The sequence below is a fragment of the Dermacentor albipictus genome, chromosome 3 (genome assembly GCF_038994185.2).
Source record: "Dermacentor albipictus isolate Rhodes 1998 colony chromosome 3, USDA_Dalb.pri_finalv2, whole genome shotgun sequence".
Classification (NCBI taxonomy): Eukaryota; Metazoa; Arthropoda; class Arachnida; order Ixodida; family Ixodidae; genus Dermacentor; species Dermacentor albipictus.
In genome coordinates, this window is record NC_091823.1 from 185135821 (window position 1) to 185150667 (window position 14847).

At 45.5% G+C, this 14847-nt stretch overlaps 1 protein-coding gene across 11 annotated transcripts in view; it reads right to left on the bottom strand.

The window, feature by feature from the left end:
- The window catches only part of LOC139057669 (DENN domain-containing protein 2D-like), a 614144-nt gene that overhangs the window by 314717 nt on the left and 284580 nt on the right, over positions 1-14847 (bottom strand). For all 11 annotated transcript variants that reach the window (XM_070536315.1, XM_070536318.1, XM_070536317.1 and 8 more), the window contains exon 10: positions 2800-2850. In XM_070536315.1, coding sequence (XP_070392416.1) covers positions 2800-2850 — 51 coding nt within the window. The remainder of the gene's footprint in view (positions 1-2799; positions 2851-14847) is intronic.

Sequence of the window (14847 nt, forward strand, 5' to 3'; positions counted from 1 at the left end):
GGCACTGTAAATCTTGGACCCCATGGCTGACCACTCTTAGAGCACACACAGCCAGTGCCCACAGATTAAAAACAAAAGTGTAAAAACACACAGATATTTGTCCAGGGCAAAAAGAAATTGTGCCAAGACTCATTTTTTGCTGACTGTTGATGGTAAAGCGATTAGCATTCCAGCAATGTAGCAACACACTGTATTTTTGAATTCACATTTATTTAACATCTATAGTGCTCATTCTGAGATTCCTATTGCTTTGGTACCTTCCTAGTTTACAATGGCACTTGCTTGCCAAGGTCTCTCATGTGCATGGCAGCATGACTACAGTTGTATGTTGCTGAAGCAGTGATGACAATGGAATGAAGAAGAAGGAATGACGTTAGTGGAACAACCAAGGCAATATAATGACAACAGAAAATGGGGACAATGTGATGACAACAAGTGTATGACGATGATGGCGTGACAAAAACAAGACGAAGCTGATAATAGTGATGATGACCAGAAGGACAGGACTATGGCGGCATAATGAGAGTCGAATGACAAAGCTGGAGTGATAACAATGGCACGACCACAACGGCATGACGACGACAGTGGCACAACTACGGATGCATAATAGCAGCTGTTTCATGGCATGACAGTGGTAGCATAATTACGATTGGATGAAGACAGCATGATTACCATAGAATAACAAAGAAGGATCAACGGCGATGGAGTGACAAACCCGGTATGACAACAACAGCATGAGAACGATGGTTTGACGACTGTGTGACAACGCTAACGTGATGACGACTACATGACAAGTGCCAAATGACGGTGATGTAACGACCATGATGGCAACACGATGAGAATACGACAACGAATGCATGACAACAAATGTTTGATGATGATACAATGACGATGATGGCATAACAACGACATGAAATGATGATGAATGCGGTGTTTTGTGGCACGAGAACCAGGTATGGCCAAAGAGCGCCAGGCCAGTGTAAATGATTTTGCAGTGTAGTAATGAATTACGAGAAGTACATGTGACATGGCTGTAAAGGGGCCTAAAAACTGCTGCTGTAGAGTGCGTAAAACCTATAGTGATAAAATTATAGCAATGGCTAATGAGGTGTACTGTGGACATGAAATACACATTGTGGAAGAATGATGATACACTAAAATATGTGACACAGGTATGAAAACTCAATAGGACAAATAAACAAATAAAATTATATAACAATGATAAATGTTAGGTATGGTGTCAAACTATGTTCTGTAGGAAACAAAACAATTATGAACTCTTATTCTCCACATGAGAAAACATAAACCAAATGGCAAGACTGCTTCCAGCAGCGATACCACAATAATGCTTCAGTTCCGTGGCCTTCACTTCATAGCCAAGAAAAGTTTTCCAGAAGTATAGACCTTTACAGACCTTTATATCGAGTGAGGAGGAAAGGGAGCTAGGCAAACCTTTCCTCCTCTCCGGCTTATGAGAGCTGGCACGGTGCTGTTTGAATGTGTTGCTGTTACGTGCTGCAGAACGATTTGGAGATGTTTTAGCTCGTTCTCCACGAAATTTATATGATGTCAGTTGATGCGCATTGCGCCTCATACAATGTTGTCAAAGAACCACTGGGTAGTCTTTCGACGCAGTGCTGCTTGAATGTGTTTCTTGATGCTTTTTCAGTGTGTTTCAGCAATGCTATGGTTGTGACCCGTTACAGTAATATCAGCTAATGCCCAGTGACCCACCCAGCTTTCAGCAATGACTAGCCAGAAATGTCTTTGCACCTTCTCACTACAGTTCGCTCTTATGCTGATGTACATTCCTACACTATTACACCATAGGAGTACTCCTTGTTGGTCTAATTGGTGAAACATAGCTATTCGAAGATGACTATTAATTAACACACACAGATGAAATATAAACAGGATGAGTGCTCTTCTTGTTTATACTTCATCTGTGCATGTGTGTTAATTCGCACCCTTCTTCAAATACCACATTTGCACAAATATAATGTGAACCTTCTTTCCGAAAAAATTCGTCCAAAAAGTGCCTGTATGTTACAATTGTATACAAAACCAAAACTGTGTTTGTGGCATTTGCAACAGCCAACCGTCAGAGCCGTCAGATGCAGCGTCATTACCATCACGAGACGTCGACAGAGCAGATTTTTTTGAAAGTTTCTATGGGTACTTTCCGTGCTCATCTATGATCACTTTCAAAGATACTATCATTTTCGTGAGATTTCGCACGCCTCGGCACCGGATGTGCAGGCATATACAGCCACCAGTATTTCACACAATATGCCAATCTCGCTATGTTTACAGAGTACCAGAAATGCTCTCAGTCCCATGTTTTGAAAAGTCCAGTGCAGAGTCACATAAAATTTCGTGACAGTGACAGTAGTATCGCTAAATGTGATCGCTTGAGAGTACCACCTTGTGTGCATGGTATTTTTGGCCAATAAAGCACAAATTGCAACAGCACGACAAAAGCTTATCTTTTTTTAAATTACTTTCTGGGAAAGTCAATTTTGTACATCTCGTGTTTTTCTAATCGCATGCTTGGAGACATGCTATACTCTTCTTTTGTATATAGGGGATGTTACATTCAGGTGCACGTTACATTTATCTGCCCTTCTATTTTCCGACTTGAAAAAGCCAGCGAAAATTGGGTGTGCGTAAAATTAAGCAGCGTGGCAGAATCATGGAAATATGGTAACTGGTACAACAGGCCTTGTAGTTTTCACAGCCTGGCAATATCTTAAATAATTCAGGTCAATCTGAGGCAACATTAGACCAAGCAGTGCTCACCCAGTCGAATTTGTCATCAAGCGGCCGGGCAGTGGTGACACATTCTTGTCCCTGTGGTAAAAAAAACAAGAAGAGCTTCAGAACACTAGCTAGAGCTACGTATCATAGTGCAGCAAGAATGGTGATATAAAAAAATTTCACAGCTCAAGCGAGAAGGCTCAAGAATGTGGGTTTTCCAGATAAAATTATACTGAACCAGTTTGTCATCTTTTCTAATAAAATGGAAGGTCGACTACATGGTTACCTCAAAGAGGTTGTTGAGTAGTATCTCTTTCTGGAGGCACGATTTTCTTTTGGTTTTTTGAGCACTGTATCCTGTAAAAAAGCGTATAAAAATTTATGCGATCTTGTTCTCCCAGTTCCATTGTACCGGTCTCATTTCTCTGGCGGAACATGGCAAAAAGTGCTGAAATGTGTAAAAAGCATGCCTGCGCATCCGGGGGGTGAAAACTTTCTTTAAATTGCATGCAGGCATTTTGCCAGTTAAGATATGGCTTTCCAAAATGAGCTCATGGGGTGACCACTGTTTCTTGTGCCGCAAACCAGAAATGATTGAAGATGTGTTCCTTGAATGCTGCGATGACGTGTTCTTCTGGGATGTCCTGCAAAGGACCTTGAAAAAGGATTTCCCTTTGGATGCACAGGGAATAAGGTACCTAATGGTTGACAAAGAGGATAGTTTTCCTTATGATATTGCTATGTTATTGGCTCTGCATAGTATTTGGACATCACGCATAGCTGTTTGTCCTGAAGATGTTGATGCTTGTCCTGCTACAGAGTACTTTCGTGAGTCTCTCATTTTATTTCTGGAAATGGAAAAAGCGCAAAAGTGCAAACCAGACTGGGTGTCCCGTATGGAATTTTTGTTACATATGAAACAATTGTAACATGTGTATTTGACATTACATGGTTATTATATACCACTGCAATAAAAAGAAAGTGTCCGTGGCTTAATGGTTTCGATACCAGGCCTCTGTGCTAGAGGTTCTGTGTTGAATCCTGCTGTTGGACAATTTAAACAATGCTTGCTTAATTATTTATTATGCAGTACATGGTTGAAAATGACGAGTTTAGGCAAATCAATGTACTTCCCATAATTTCCATGTTGGCATAACCGCTCGTATAGCAGCTCCCGTAGACACTAATGCCAGAGTTCCCTCTAGTAATTATTGTATGTATAACGAAGAAGGGTAGCCTGCCTGCGCCACAGCACCATCGCTACCGGCATGAGCTCGTGGTTGCTGTCCTTCGTCGAACGCTTGTGACGGCTACCTGTTCGCGCCCGTTGCTAATAAATCTCTTAGCAAGTGGTGGACGTGCTGGGTTTCGACCAGCCTGGAACTTCGGAGTCGCACTTTACCCCCCATCATGCCCGATGATGCACGCACTCCTCCAGCTCCTCCAACGGCGCCAGCCACCTTGGTTTGTGCCGGTGCCTTGTGTCAGCGAGATCCCCCTATCTTCAATGGCACAGATGACAAAGACGTTGAAGATTGGATCTCGTCTTATGAGCGAGTGAGTGCCCATTACCAGTGGGACGATGTTACCAAGTTCAGAAACGTCGTATTCCATCTTACAGACGTTAAAAAACTATGGTTTCTAAACCATGAAGCCGACCTCACTTCGTGGTTAGTCTTCAAGACCAACTTTACCCACGTTTTTGGTCGGCCAGCAGTAAGAAAGCTTCGTGCAGAACAACGTTTGTGCGCACGATACCAAGAGATCGGCGAGAACTTTACGAGCTACATTGAAGACATTGTTGACCTTTGGAAACGGCTGAATGCGTCGATGTCAGAGGAGGAGAAGATAAAACATATAATGAAGGGTATTCAGGACGATGCATTTCAAATGTTATTATCGAAGAGTCCTCATGCTGTCGCTGAAGTGATAGAATTGTGCCAGAGTTACGACGAGTTGCGCAGGCAACGGCTTCAAACCCGACATCCCACCCTGCCCGCCGACTCTCTGTCAAGCCTTGGAGTCGACGACAGCCATGCTGCTCTGTTAGTAAAAATTCAGGAATTCGTTCGCGCAGAGGTCCCCCGCCAGCCAGCTTTGATATCTTCTGTCCAGGAACCACCACCAGCATTGCATCCTACGATCCGCGACTTCATTAAAGAGCAAGTATCTCAAGCCGTTCCTCCAGCCGCTGAGCAAACACCAGTCACGGCACCCCTCACTTACGCTGAAGCAGTTTCCCAATCTCGTCCACAAACGCCCCTGCCACCCTCTATGCATCGACCACCGACATTTTTGCCACCATCTATGCCGCTTTACGACTGTCGGCATTTTTCTCCTATGCCGCTACCCGACCGACAACATTTTATGAATCCTCAACCACGACTCGGACCTTACCTCCACCAGTGGCGCACCTTCGATGACCACCCAATATGTTTTGCTTGCGGCGGTGCTGGTCACGTGGCGCGCCGTTGTCGTCGTTGCATGCTTCCTCTTCAGAACATCTGGCGAGCGCCACCTTTTCCTGCTCTGTTTTCCTCTTCACCTTCCAGCTTCCTACCTCTTCCTTTTCCCCTGACCGCCCAACCGCCTCTACCCGCTGCTCACCATCTCCCTGTCGTCGCTCGCTTTCTCCGATGTGGCGCCATCCCGTGTCCACCGAGCACGAAAAAGGATGGCCGCAGTTCCCGAGGCACGAACTGCGTCCATGTCGCAATGCCCAAGTCCTCATCCCTCCCCAGCCAACGTAATTGAAGTCTCTGTCGAAGGAATCACCGTCCTAGCACTTGTAGATACAGGAGCCGCCGTATCCGTAATTTCCTCCGAACTCTGACGCGCACACTACGAAAGGATTTGACGCCTCTCTCCGACTTCATCCTTCGAACCGCAAACGCTCAAAATATAACGCCTCTCGCTGCCTGTACTGCTCGCGTCTTCATTCAAGGTCTACTGTATAGTACTGTCGAATTCGTCATGCTGCCCTCGTGTTCCTATGACATTATATTAGGCTGGGACTTCCTTGCAAACAATAACGCCGTTATTGACTGTTGTCACGCCAAACTCGAACTTTCTGCACTTCCCGACCTTGAGACTATCGAAAACGGCGCTTCTAGTCTTAAACTGCTTGTGTCCGAAGACAAAGCCGTCCCTCCATGCTCTTCCCAGCTTGTGCCTGTGTCGTGCGCCGCTATTTCTGATGGCGCTGTTCTCTTTATGCTTTCTGAGGTGTTCATTCGCCGCTCATGTTCTTTGCTGCCCTTTGCTCTCCTTACTCTTTTCAGTGGCGTAACGAAAATGGTCGTCAACAATCCCACGGCCTGCCTTTAGCTTTATTTCATGGTGAATACCTAGGCCTTGTTCAACCGGTCGACACCTTTTGCATCTTTGACGCTCCTACCTTTTCTACTTCTGCGGACCTTGGCGCACTTACTTGTGACCCTGAGGTTGATCAGTCACTCCTCGACGCTCTCCACTGCTCTATCGACGATGGCAGGTCATCTTCAGAACAAAGCCAGCTTATTGCTCTCCTGCGGAGGTTCAGCGCTTCTTTCGACAGCCATGCTTCCGGTTTGGGCCGCACATTGACAATTTTTCACCAGATACATACCGGCAGTCATGCACCTTTACGGCAGCGCCCTTACCCAGTATCCGCCTCTGAGCGCCGTGTCATTGACTACCAGGCTGCTGACATGCTCAAGCGTGGCGTTGTGCAGCCTTCCAACAGTCCCTGGGCATCACCGCTTGTCCTCGTTAAGAAAAAGGATGGCTCTATTCGATTCTGCGTCGACTACCGACGTCTGAATAAGATAATGCGCATGGACGTTTATCCGTTACCGCACATCGGCGACGCCCTCAACTGTTTGCAGGGAGCTGAGTTCTTTTCTTCGCTGGATTTACGCTCCGGATACTGGCAAGTCCCTTTGGCACCATCTGGTCGACCTAAAACAGCATTTGTAACACCTGACGGATTATACGAATTCATCGTTATGCCTTTCGGCCTGTGTAACGCTCCAGCCACTTTTGAGAGAATGATGGATAATATTTTACGCGGCCTTAAATGGAACACATGTTTATGCTACCTGGATGACGTAGTTGTCTTTTCCACTGATTTCCGAACACATCTCAGCCGTCTCGAGCAAGTTCTAAAATGCCTTACTGATGCGGGACTTCAACTTAACTTAAAAAAATGTCATTTCGGTGCCCGAAAGCTCACTATTCTAGGCCATGTTGTATCGCGAAACGGCATCCTTCTGAATCCAGCCAAGCTCCGCGCTGTCACCGACTTTCCGCAACCAAAGAAGTTAAAGGAGCTTCAATGTTTCTTTGGTTTATGCTCATACTTCCGACGTTTAATTCGAAATTTCGCTTCCATAAGTGCACCCCTGACAGCCCTTCTAAGTGGCGACAAAGAACTTTCCGCTTGGTTGCCCGCCTGTGATGACGCCTTCACGAAATTACGCCACCCGACGAGGAAGATGACAGCACCTTTCTGGGAGCCCTCAGCGGGCCGGATCTGCTCGCTAAACAGCGATTGGACGCTGAGTTAAGACCCATCATCGATCACTTAGAAGGTGGCATTGCGTCCATTCCTCGCCCTATTTCGCGACGGTTGTCGTCATTTTGCCTATGAGGTGCTTGCCTTAGAGGCCTATCACATTGAAAGACAAGGCAATAATTGCATCAGTGATACATCTTTGTCCCTGCACCCATCAGAATTTGAATTCCTACGTTTCCGCATGCGATGAGCTGGAAGATGTCAATAATGTATTTTCTGCGCCTGCGTGGTTGTGTGGCCTAGGTATATATATGCATCAACGACGAAGGGAAAAAAAGAAGTTGTTAGTCAGCGCCAGTGTGTGTCGTGTCTTTCTTTTGTGGTTTGTCTTAGGTGTTTGCGCTGTAATGTTAAGTTCAGTCTTTCTGACGTTATAATTTCGAATATCACTTATCTTCTCCTTAAATAGTTTTGACAGTTCCACAAATTCTATATGATCTCTTGAGTTGGACACTTTCATTCTTTGTCATTTCCTTTGTTACTTGGAAGAGCTTACCTACTGGTTGCCTTGGTGCCTTACCTTCCACTTCAATTGCTGCTTCTGAAGCCAGCCTAGCTACAGTTTCAATCATTGACTCTATGCCATCTTCATCTATCTGCTCTAAGGCTGCATATTTGTTTGCAAGCACCAGCATGAATTTGTCTGCTTTTACCCTTACTGCCTCTAGGTTAGGTTAACCTGCTTCTTCTTGACCAATTTTACTCTTTCTCTCTTCAAATTGAGGTGAATCCTAGCTCTCACTAACCTATGACCACTGCACTTTACCTCACCTATCACTTCTATATCCTGCACTATGCTGGGATCAGCAGAGAGTATGAAATCAATTTCATTTCTTGTTTCACCATTAGGGCTTTTTGAGCTTTGCAGCTCATTCCTTTCTGTGAATTCTACCAGCATCTTTCTTCTAGTGTTCCTAGAATCGACGCTGTAGTTACCAATTGCATGTTCACCAGCTTGCTTTTTCCTCACTCTTGCAATGAAAAATCGCTCTTTACTACAGTACATATACTGAGCTTGCACTTTTCTAATAGCTAATTCAAAATTTTAATAAAACTCATCTGCTTCATCATCATCGTGACTGGATGTTGGAGTGCACGCTTGTACAACCTTTATTCTATACCTCTTATTAAGTATGATTGAGACTACTGCTACCCTCTCATTAATGCTGAAGAATTTGTCAATGTTGCCTGCTATGTAATTATGGATTAGGAATCCTACCCCGCATTGCTTCTTATCTTGAAGAACTCTATAGCAGAGAACATGGCCATTAGTCAGCAGTGTATAAGCTTCACCAGTCCTTCTAATCTCACTAAGGCCAATGATATCCCAAACAATGTCTGATAGTTCTTTAAAGAATCCTGCTAAACCCTTGAATGCCCTTGAAAAACAACGGCCTGGAGGGCCTGGCCGTGCTGTACAAAACAACTATCACAGCGGCATCCTCTGGAAAGAGGATGTGCTACGAATTTGATGGGTTTATAACATGTAGGACAACATCATTCAAGAAATTGAAGACTGCTTTGGTGTTAAAAAGCGGTTCTTTACCAAGAAACTCAGCCGGGTGAAGAGGGATGCAATAGCAGTATAGCTTCGGCTTCTCGACACTCCAGGGGGACGTGGAGGTCTGTCAGCCACATCTACCACAGGTTGGAGGTTCATTTCCAGTGAGTAGAAAATTATGGGTGCCAAATGTGTGTCCTACTCTGAGATGACAGAATAGCACATCTGTGCGGCGTGACTTTGTTGTGAAGGGCCAAAAACCTAACTGTGGCTTTATCACGTGCAGCTTATTATTTGTTTCCGCGTCCCAAAAGTGTTGCCAGTGGTTTTGCAGTTTCTGTTGTGAGAAAGGTTTCAGATCTGTGGCAGTGACAGCAGTGGTAGGATTAATAGCCTGAGATGAAATTGACGTGGCCATCTCGTCCGCCAGAATGATACCCTCAATGCCCCTATGGCTATGCACCCAGCACATAATGACATGCTGATTATATATATATATATATATATATATATATATATATATATATATATATATATATATATATATATATATATATATGTATATATATATATATACGTTACACAGGTTATAATAGAGCTCAATAAGTACTGGATTTTTGTGCTTACAGAGTGACTTCACAACGCTTGGGGAGTCTGTATATATAACTACTTTTTCCAGTTTTGATTTCCTTATTTGTTTCACAGCTGACAATAGTGTCTTGGCCATAAAGATACTTGTTTCCGGATGCAGCACACCGGATTACGAGAAGGATGGACTGACAGCTGCATAGGATGCCCCGGCATTTGACTTCGAAGCGTCTGTGTAGAACTCTGTGCAGGAGTGCTTGTACTGGAGTTCTAGGAAATGCATTCAGATTTCGACATCTGGTGCGTGCTTTGTGACTTCTAGAAAGGATATGTCACATTATACCACTCCCAAGGAGGTAAGAGCTTGGTTGGATGCATTAAGCGATGCTCGAGGAGTGGGACATGCATTCCATCGCTAAGCTCCCTCACTTGCAGCGGGAAAGGCTGTCTTATAGAGGGACGATTATGAAAAAGTGTAGCACACATCCTATCATTAACAGTATTAAAACATGGATGTTCATGATTAGAGTGTATTTTGAGAAAATATGTGAGGCTGATGTATGTTCTCTGCAGATAGAGTGACCATTCATTTGATTCTGCGCACATGTTTTCAATAGGGCTTGCCCTGAAAGCTCCAGTGACTAAGTGGATACCTTTATGGTGGACAGGATCTAGCATCTTAATAACCATAACTCATAACTGTGAGCAACTACCTCAATGGGTGCAGCATTCTCTCACAATGCATTTCTTTAAGAATGGCTGCATAGCACTACGACACTAAGGATCGTTGTCACAACAAAAATGAACAAACATCTGTACTCCAATGTGCACATTTGTTGAAAATGGCTTGACCGTTTAGAGCAGACTACACAATTCACTTGTTGGTGCACTTTTCTTCTCCACTTAATAGGACATGCATGCTCTGCGCACCCTTTTATACATCACACTGTGTCTCATTCTTCTTACATTGTCAACTTGCAGGGAATGCCACAGCATCCCTGTCTTAGGACATGCTGCATCACATGCCGAGATGCTGGGCAGTGCGAAGTGAACTCATCAGCCGAACTATTACATAAACATGCTGCACGCCTTATGGGCGGTGGAATTGGGGCTGGAGGCCAGCGACCAAGTTTGGGGATGAACACGTTGCACGCCTTAATTCTTCTAATGTGATTTCGATTTATTTAAGCAATCACTTTGCTCTTCGCCTGCCGTGAATGGAGGGCACGCAGTACCAAGACCAAATCAGCTACATGTTCCAACTTTTCCCAATGACAGACACAGGTGCTTGCTAAATTGCAAGTTGGGCCAAAAGTTGGTACAGTTAAACCTCGATATAACAAAGTCATCAAAATGGCAATTATTTTTAATAATAATTTAATAAAACATTTTTATCAAAATGTTTTATTAAAATTCACCCTTTCTAGCCAATAAGTACAGTCGCTAGACTTACATTGAAGGGGCCACAAAATTTTGCAAATTAGCGGGCAAATGAAAAAAGCAAATTTGAATGAGAAATCAATTCAGTTTGAGAGGCAGTGAGGAAAGATACGGTTTCGTGTGATGTCAATGATATTTTCACATTGGCAGTACAAATTTAGTGAAGCCACCCACACACTCGCCTCCACTTGGCCCCCATGGAAAGTGCTGCATGCAGTGGGATGACGCTATCACGTAAAGCCCCGGCAGGGAGGAGGAAATGCTTTGTTTGTCTCTTGATTTGATGTGTGCCCGAAACTTGAGATTATACAACCCCCAGTACTAAACACCGAAACAATGCACATGATGCTACGCCATTTTGAAATGCTTTGTTTGTCTCTTGATTTGATGCGTGCCCGAAACTTGAGATTATACAACCCCCAGTACTAAACACCGAAACAATGCACATGATGCCACGCCATTTTGGCACGCCCAGCCTTTTACACACATGGCAGACTAACTCTGACACAGGGGGTGCAGGGCTCATATGCAGCTCAGCTGTGCTGACAGCCATGCCTTACCTGCCCTGCCCTGCCCCCCCCCCCCCCCCCCCTTCCGTGCCAATACCGTAAGCTCACTGCTCTCCCCATCTTTCTTGGTTTGCACGAGAAGATGGCACTCATTTGGGCCACACCATACTTCTTGGCTCACCATGATATGCTTTCAGACGCACTGATTGCAAACAGCGCACAGGGCTCAACAGGATTTTATCGGACTTAGACTTTACACAGAATGTGATGCTGCTCCACTTTGGTGGCTGCTCTTGGTTGTGCGGTGCAATTTGAGAGTAAATTTGCAAGCAGCTGCTTGTAATTCAACCATTTGACTATCTGTGTTCGTGGAAGTTTCTAGTTATTGTCTTGGTAGTCCTTTATGGTGGCAGTGAAATTTCACTATATTGAAATTGGATATTGTGGGCTTACGCTATGTCACCCTGCGCGACGTCGGTAAATCGCCCCAAAAGGGGGCTTCATGACACGACATGACGGCGTGCGGAAATAGACCCAATGCAGGTTCAAACAACAAGCCGGAAGACCTGGCCAGCTCTTGACATACGTATGCAGATCTCTCCCAGGAACATGGGACGTCCAGGACAGTTAATGCAGTTATTGCCTAGAACAGTACGCCAGTAAATACAACATGGCGCTTAAACGCACGGAGCACACTCGGCACCCCCTATGGCAGGGGAAGGCAGGTTCCGCACAGAGTTGACAATGGTTTGCACATGCGGGCCTAGATTGTTCGCAGACACTACCTAGCACTTACTGCCACTAACTTTGGTCAGCAATGGTTCAGACACACAGAATGTGACGCACCGAGCGCCTGCAACCACCACAAAGGCAGAACGCAAAGCCACTCAGAAAGCCACGCTCAAGCAAGCTGGCAAAGCATGTGAAAGTCCCAAGGCCGGGGGCGTTGAGGATACAAATAGATGGTTGCTCACGTACCTGCTGCTTTCCTTTCGTGACCGGTGTTTGTCCTACTCGCTGCTCAACTCCCCACTTGCCTTGACAATGGTCACCCAGTTGGGGCTTGCTCTTCCCTACATCACGCCCCACGACTCATTCGGAGGGCCGCGTAGCATGATGCCTCGGGACGCGGCTGCAGCGTCCCAAGGCATCAATGGTGCAGAATCAATGGACAGGCATTGGGGATTTCCTCACACTGACAAATGAGCCCAAAGCCAGGGGCACAGCAACAACTGTGCCCGGCAGACCGAAGGAACTCCCACAGTATACACATACATTGTTACATTGAGGTTCTAAATACGTGGTGTTCCACGGACAAGAATTAATGCAAAATTAAATACTGGCATGAGTGATGCCTGCAACAGCAGCTTGTGCAATGTGGAGAGGCTGTCTTGATACAACAATGCAGAACCACACATATGATGCTAAGCAGTGTCTTGTTATAAGTGGCTGCACTTTATGGCATCAAGCTTGTCAAGCAATGCAGTGTTGCCTGCATTAGTGCAGTAAATGCTCAGTAACTGAAACTCTAACATCTTGGAGTATTGTTTAAGGCAAACTTTTTTTCCAGCTATGGATCCAACCCATACGTTTTTCACTTCTTATCTCAAAAAGTTATCGTGCCGGACAGCGGGTATCTCAAAACCTCAACTTTGAAAATACTAGAAAAGAAGGCAACGAGGCAGCGACCCTTCCACTCACTTTTTACCAAACAGCAGCTAGTTGGTCGAGCCAGACAACACGTTGGGCCACGCTACCCGCTTGTGCTTCCCTCTTCTTTCTATTTGTCACGACTAGTGCGCATTTGCTCGGCTGCTCACTGCCACTTTGTTGTAGCTGCCACGGGTGCCTCCGTTTCTGTGACATGTGTAAACCTGGCCTTGAAAGTAATTGAGAACAAAGCTTCAGCTACCTTTGTGCACCCTCCCAAAACTTTCCTTCGTTACGTAGACGGCTGTTTCCATGTGATCCACAGGTCAGAAGTGCAACCATTTCTGGACCACCTGAGCTCTATTGAACGGCCTATCGAACTAACGGCTAAAGAACAAAGCAACGGACGAATTGCCTTTCTTGATGTCCTTGTTCAACGCTCCTTCAGAGGCTGCTCTACAGTCCTGTCGTATGTGTTCCTTTGTCTTCGTCTTTAGCGATTTTTTATGAACTGTCAAGCCCACACATTTGGGCAAGTATCTCAGCTTTGCGTCAATGCGTTCCAAGGGAAAGAAATGCTCTGTGGTGGCTTCTTTGATCAAGCGTGCATCTAGTCTTTGCTCAGATGAATCCGCATGAAGGAGGGAATTCAAAAAATAAAAACAAAAAAATGATCTCGCGGGTAATGGCTACCCTCGCCAACTATCATATTCACACGATTATGAGCGACTCGAATGTAAGTAGACCCCCCCATATCGCGTGACAGGAAAAAAATAAAAAAAGAAGAGCATACCCGTGGGTGCATTCGATAATGCAAATTTATTAGTAGCTGGCATGGTCACTGGACTACTCGTCTTAACTAGTGCTGCCATCATCAGCGCTGTTACGGTCCCACAGCACGTCGTCGTCCAGCGAAATTTTACATTTGGCAAACGACTGTACCACGACATCTTGTGGAACAGCAGTCCACGCCGAAAGCATCCAACCATGAACTGTAGAAGAGTACGCATTTGGGCTGGTTGGTTCATGATTACGAGCAATAAAACAGCGCTAAATGACAGGACGAGTGAAAGGACACAGACAGCAGCGCTGTTGTCTGTGTCCCTTCACTCGTCCTGTCGTTTAGCGCTGTTTTATTGCTCGCATCCAACCATATGCAGCCATCAGGGAGGCTTTTTTGACAGGTCCGGTTGGCATAAGTTCGCGGTCTTCTGCCGCCAGCCACTTGTACTCACGGTGGAGCAGGTCCTTAAAAGGCGAAGATCGAGGCTTGCTTCATGAACATGTCGCACTTCACTGGCAGGGACCAATCACGAATTTCAGCGACGTACGCCGCAAGCTTGGCCTACAGCTTCGGAAAGCATCCAGACTTCGGCACATGGGAGATTCCTCACTTGCCATCACAGGTGAAAATTTGACTTTGCTGCAGTCGCCACTCTCGCACCACCCGTTCAGAAACATCGAACTTGCGGCCCGCTGCACAGTGATTTGTTTCTTCGGTGTAAAGGATGGCAGCCCTCTTGAACGCTGCTGTGAATGAGTGCCTTTGGAGCACTCATGATGACTGAAGAAGCATGGAAGTAGCACATAGCCGGCAGTCAAGTCAAACGCGTCAAACCAATGCCTGCGGTCAAATTATAGAGAAAAACCCATGAGCGGTGTCTGCTCTTCAGGGCTCTTCCATGAACTACCAATCCTCCCCGCAAGCATCGCCGTTCTGAGGGTGCCCCGCCACGAATGTAATAGCGGTGCTTCCATCAACTATCGACCCCCCCCCCCCCCCATGAGTGTTGTGTGCACTGTGAAACTCTCAAAAATGTTGGAAAACCCTTCCGAAAAGCGAATAA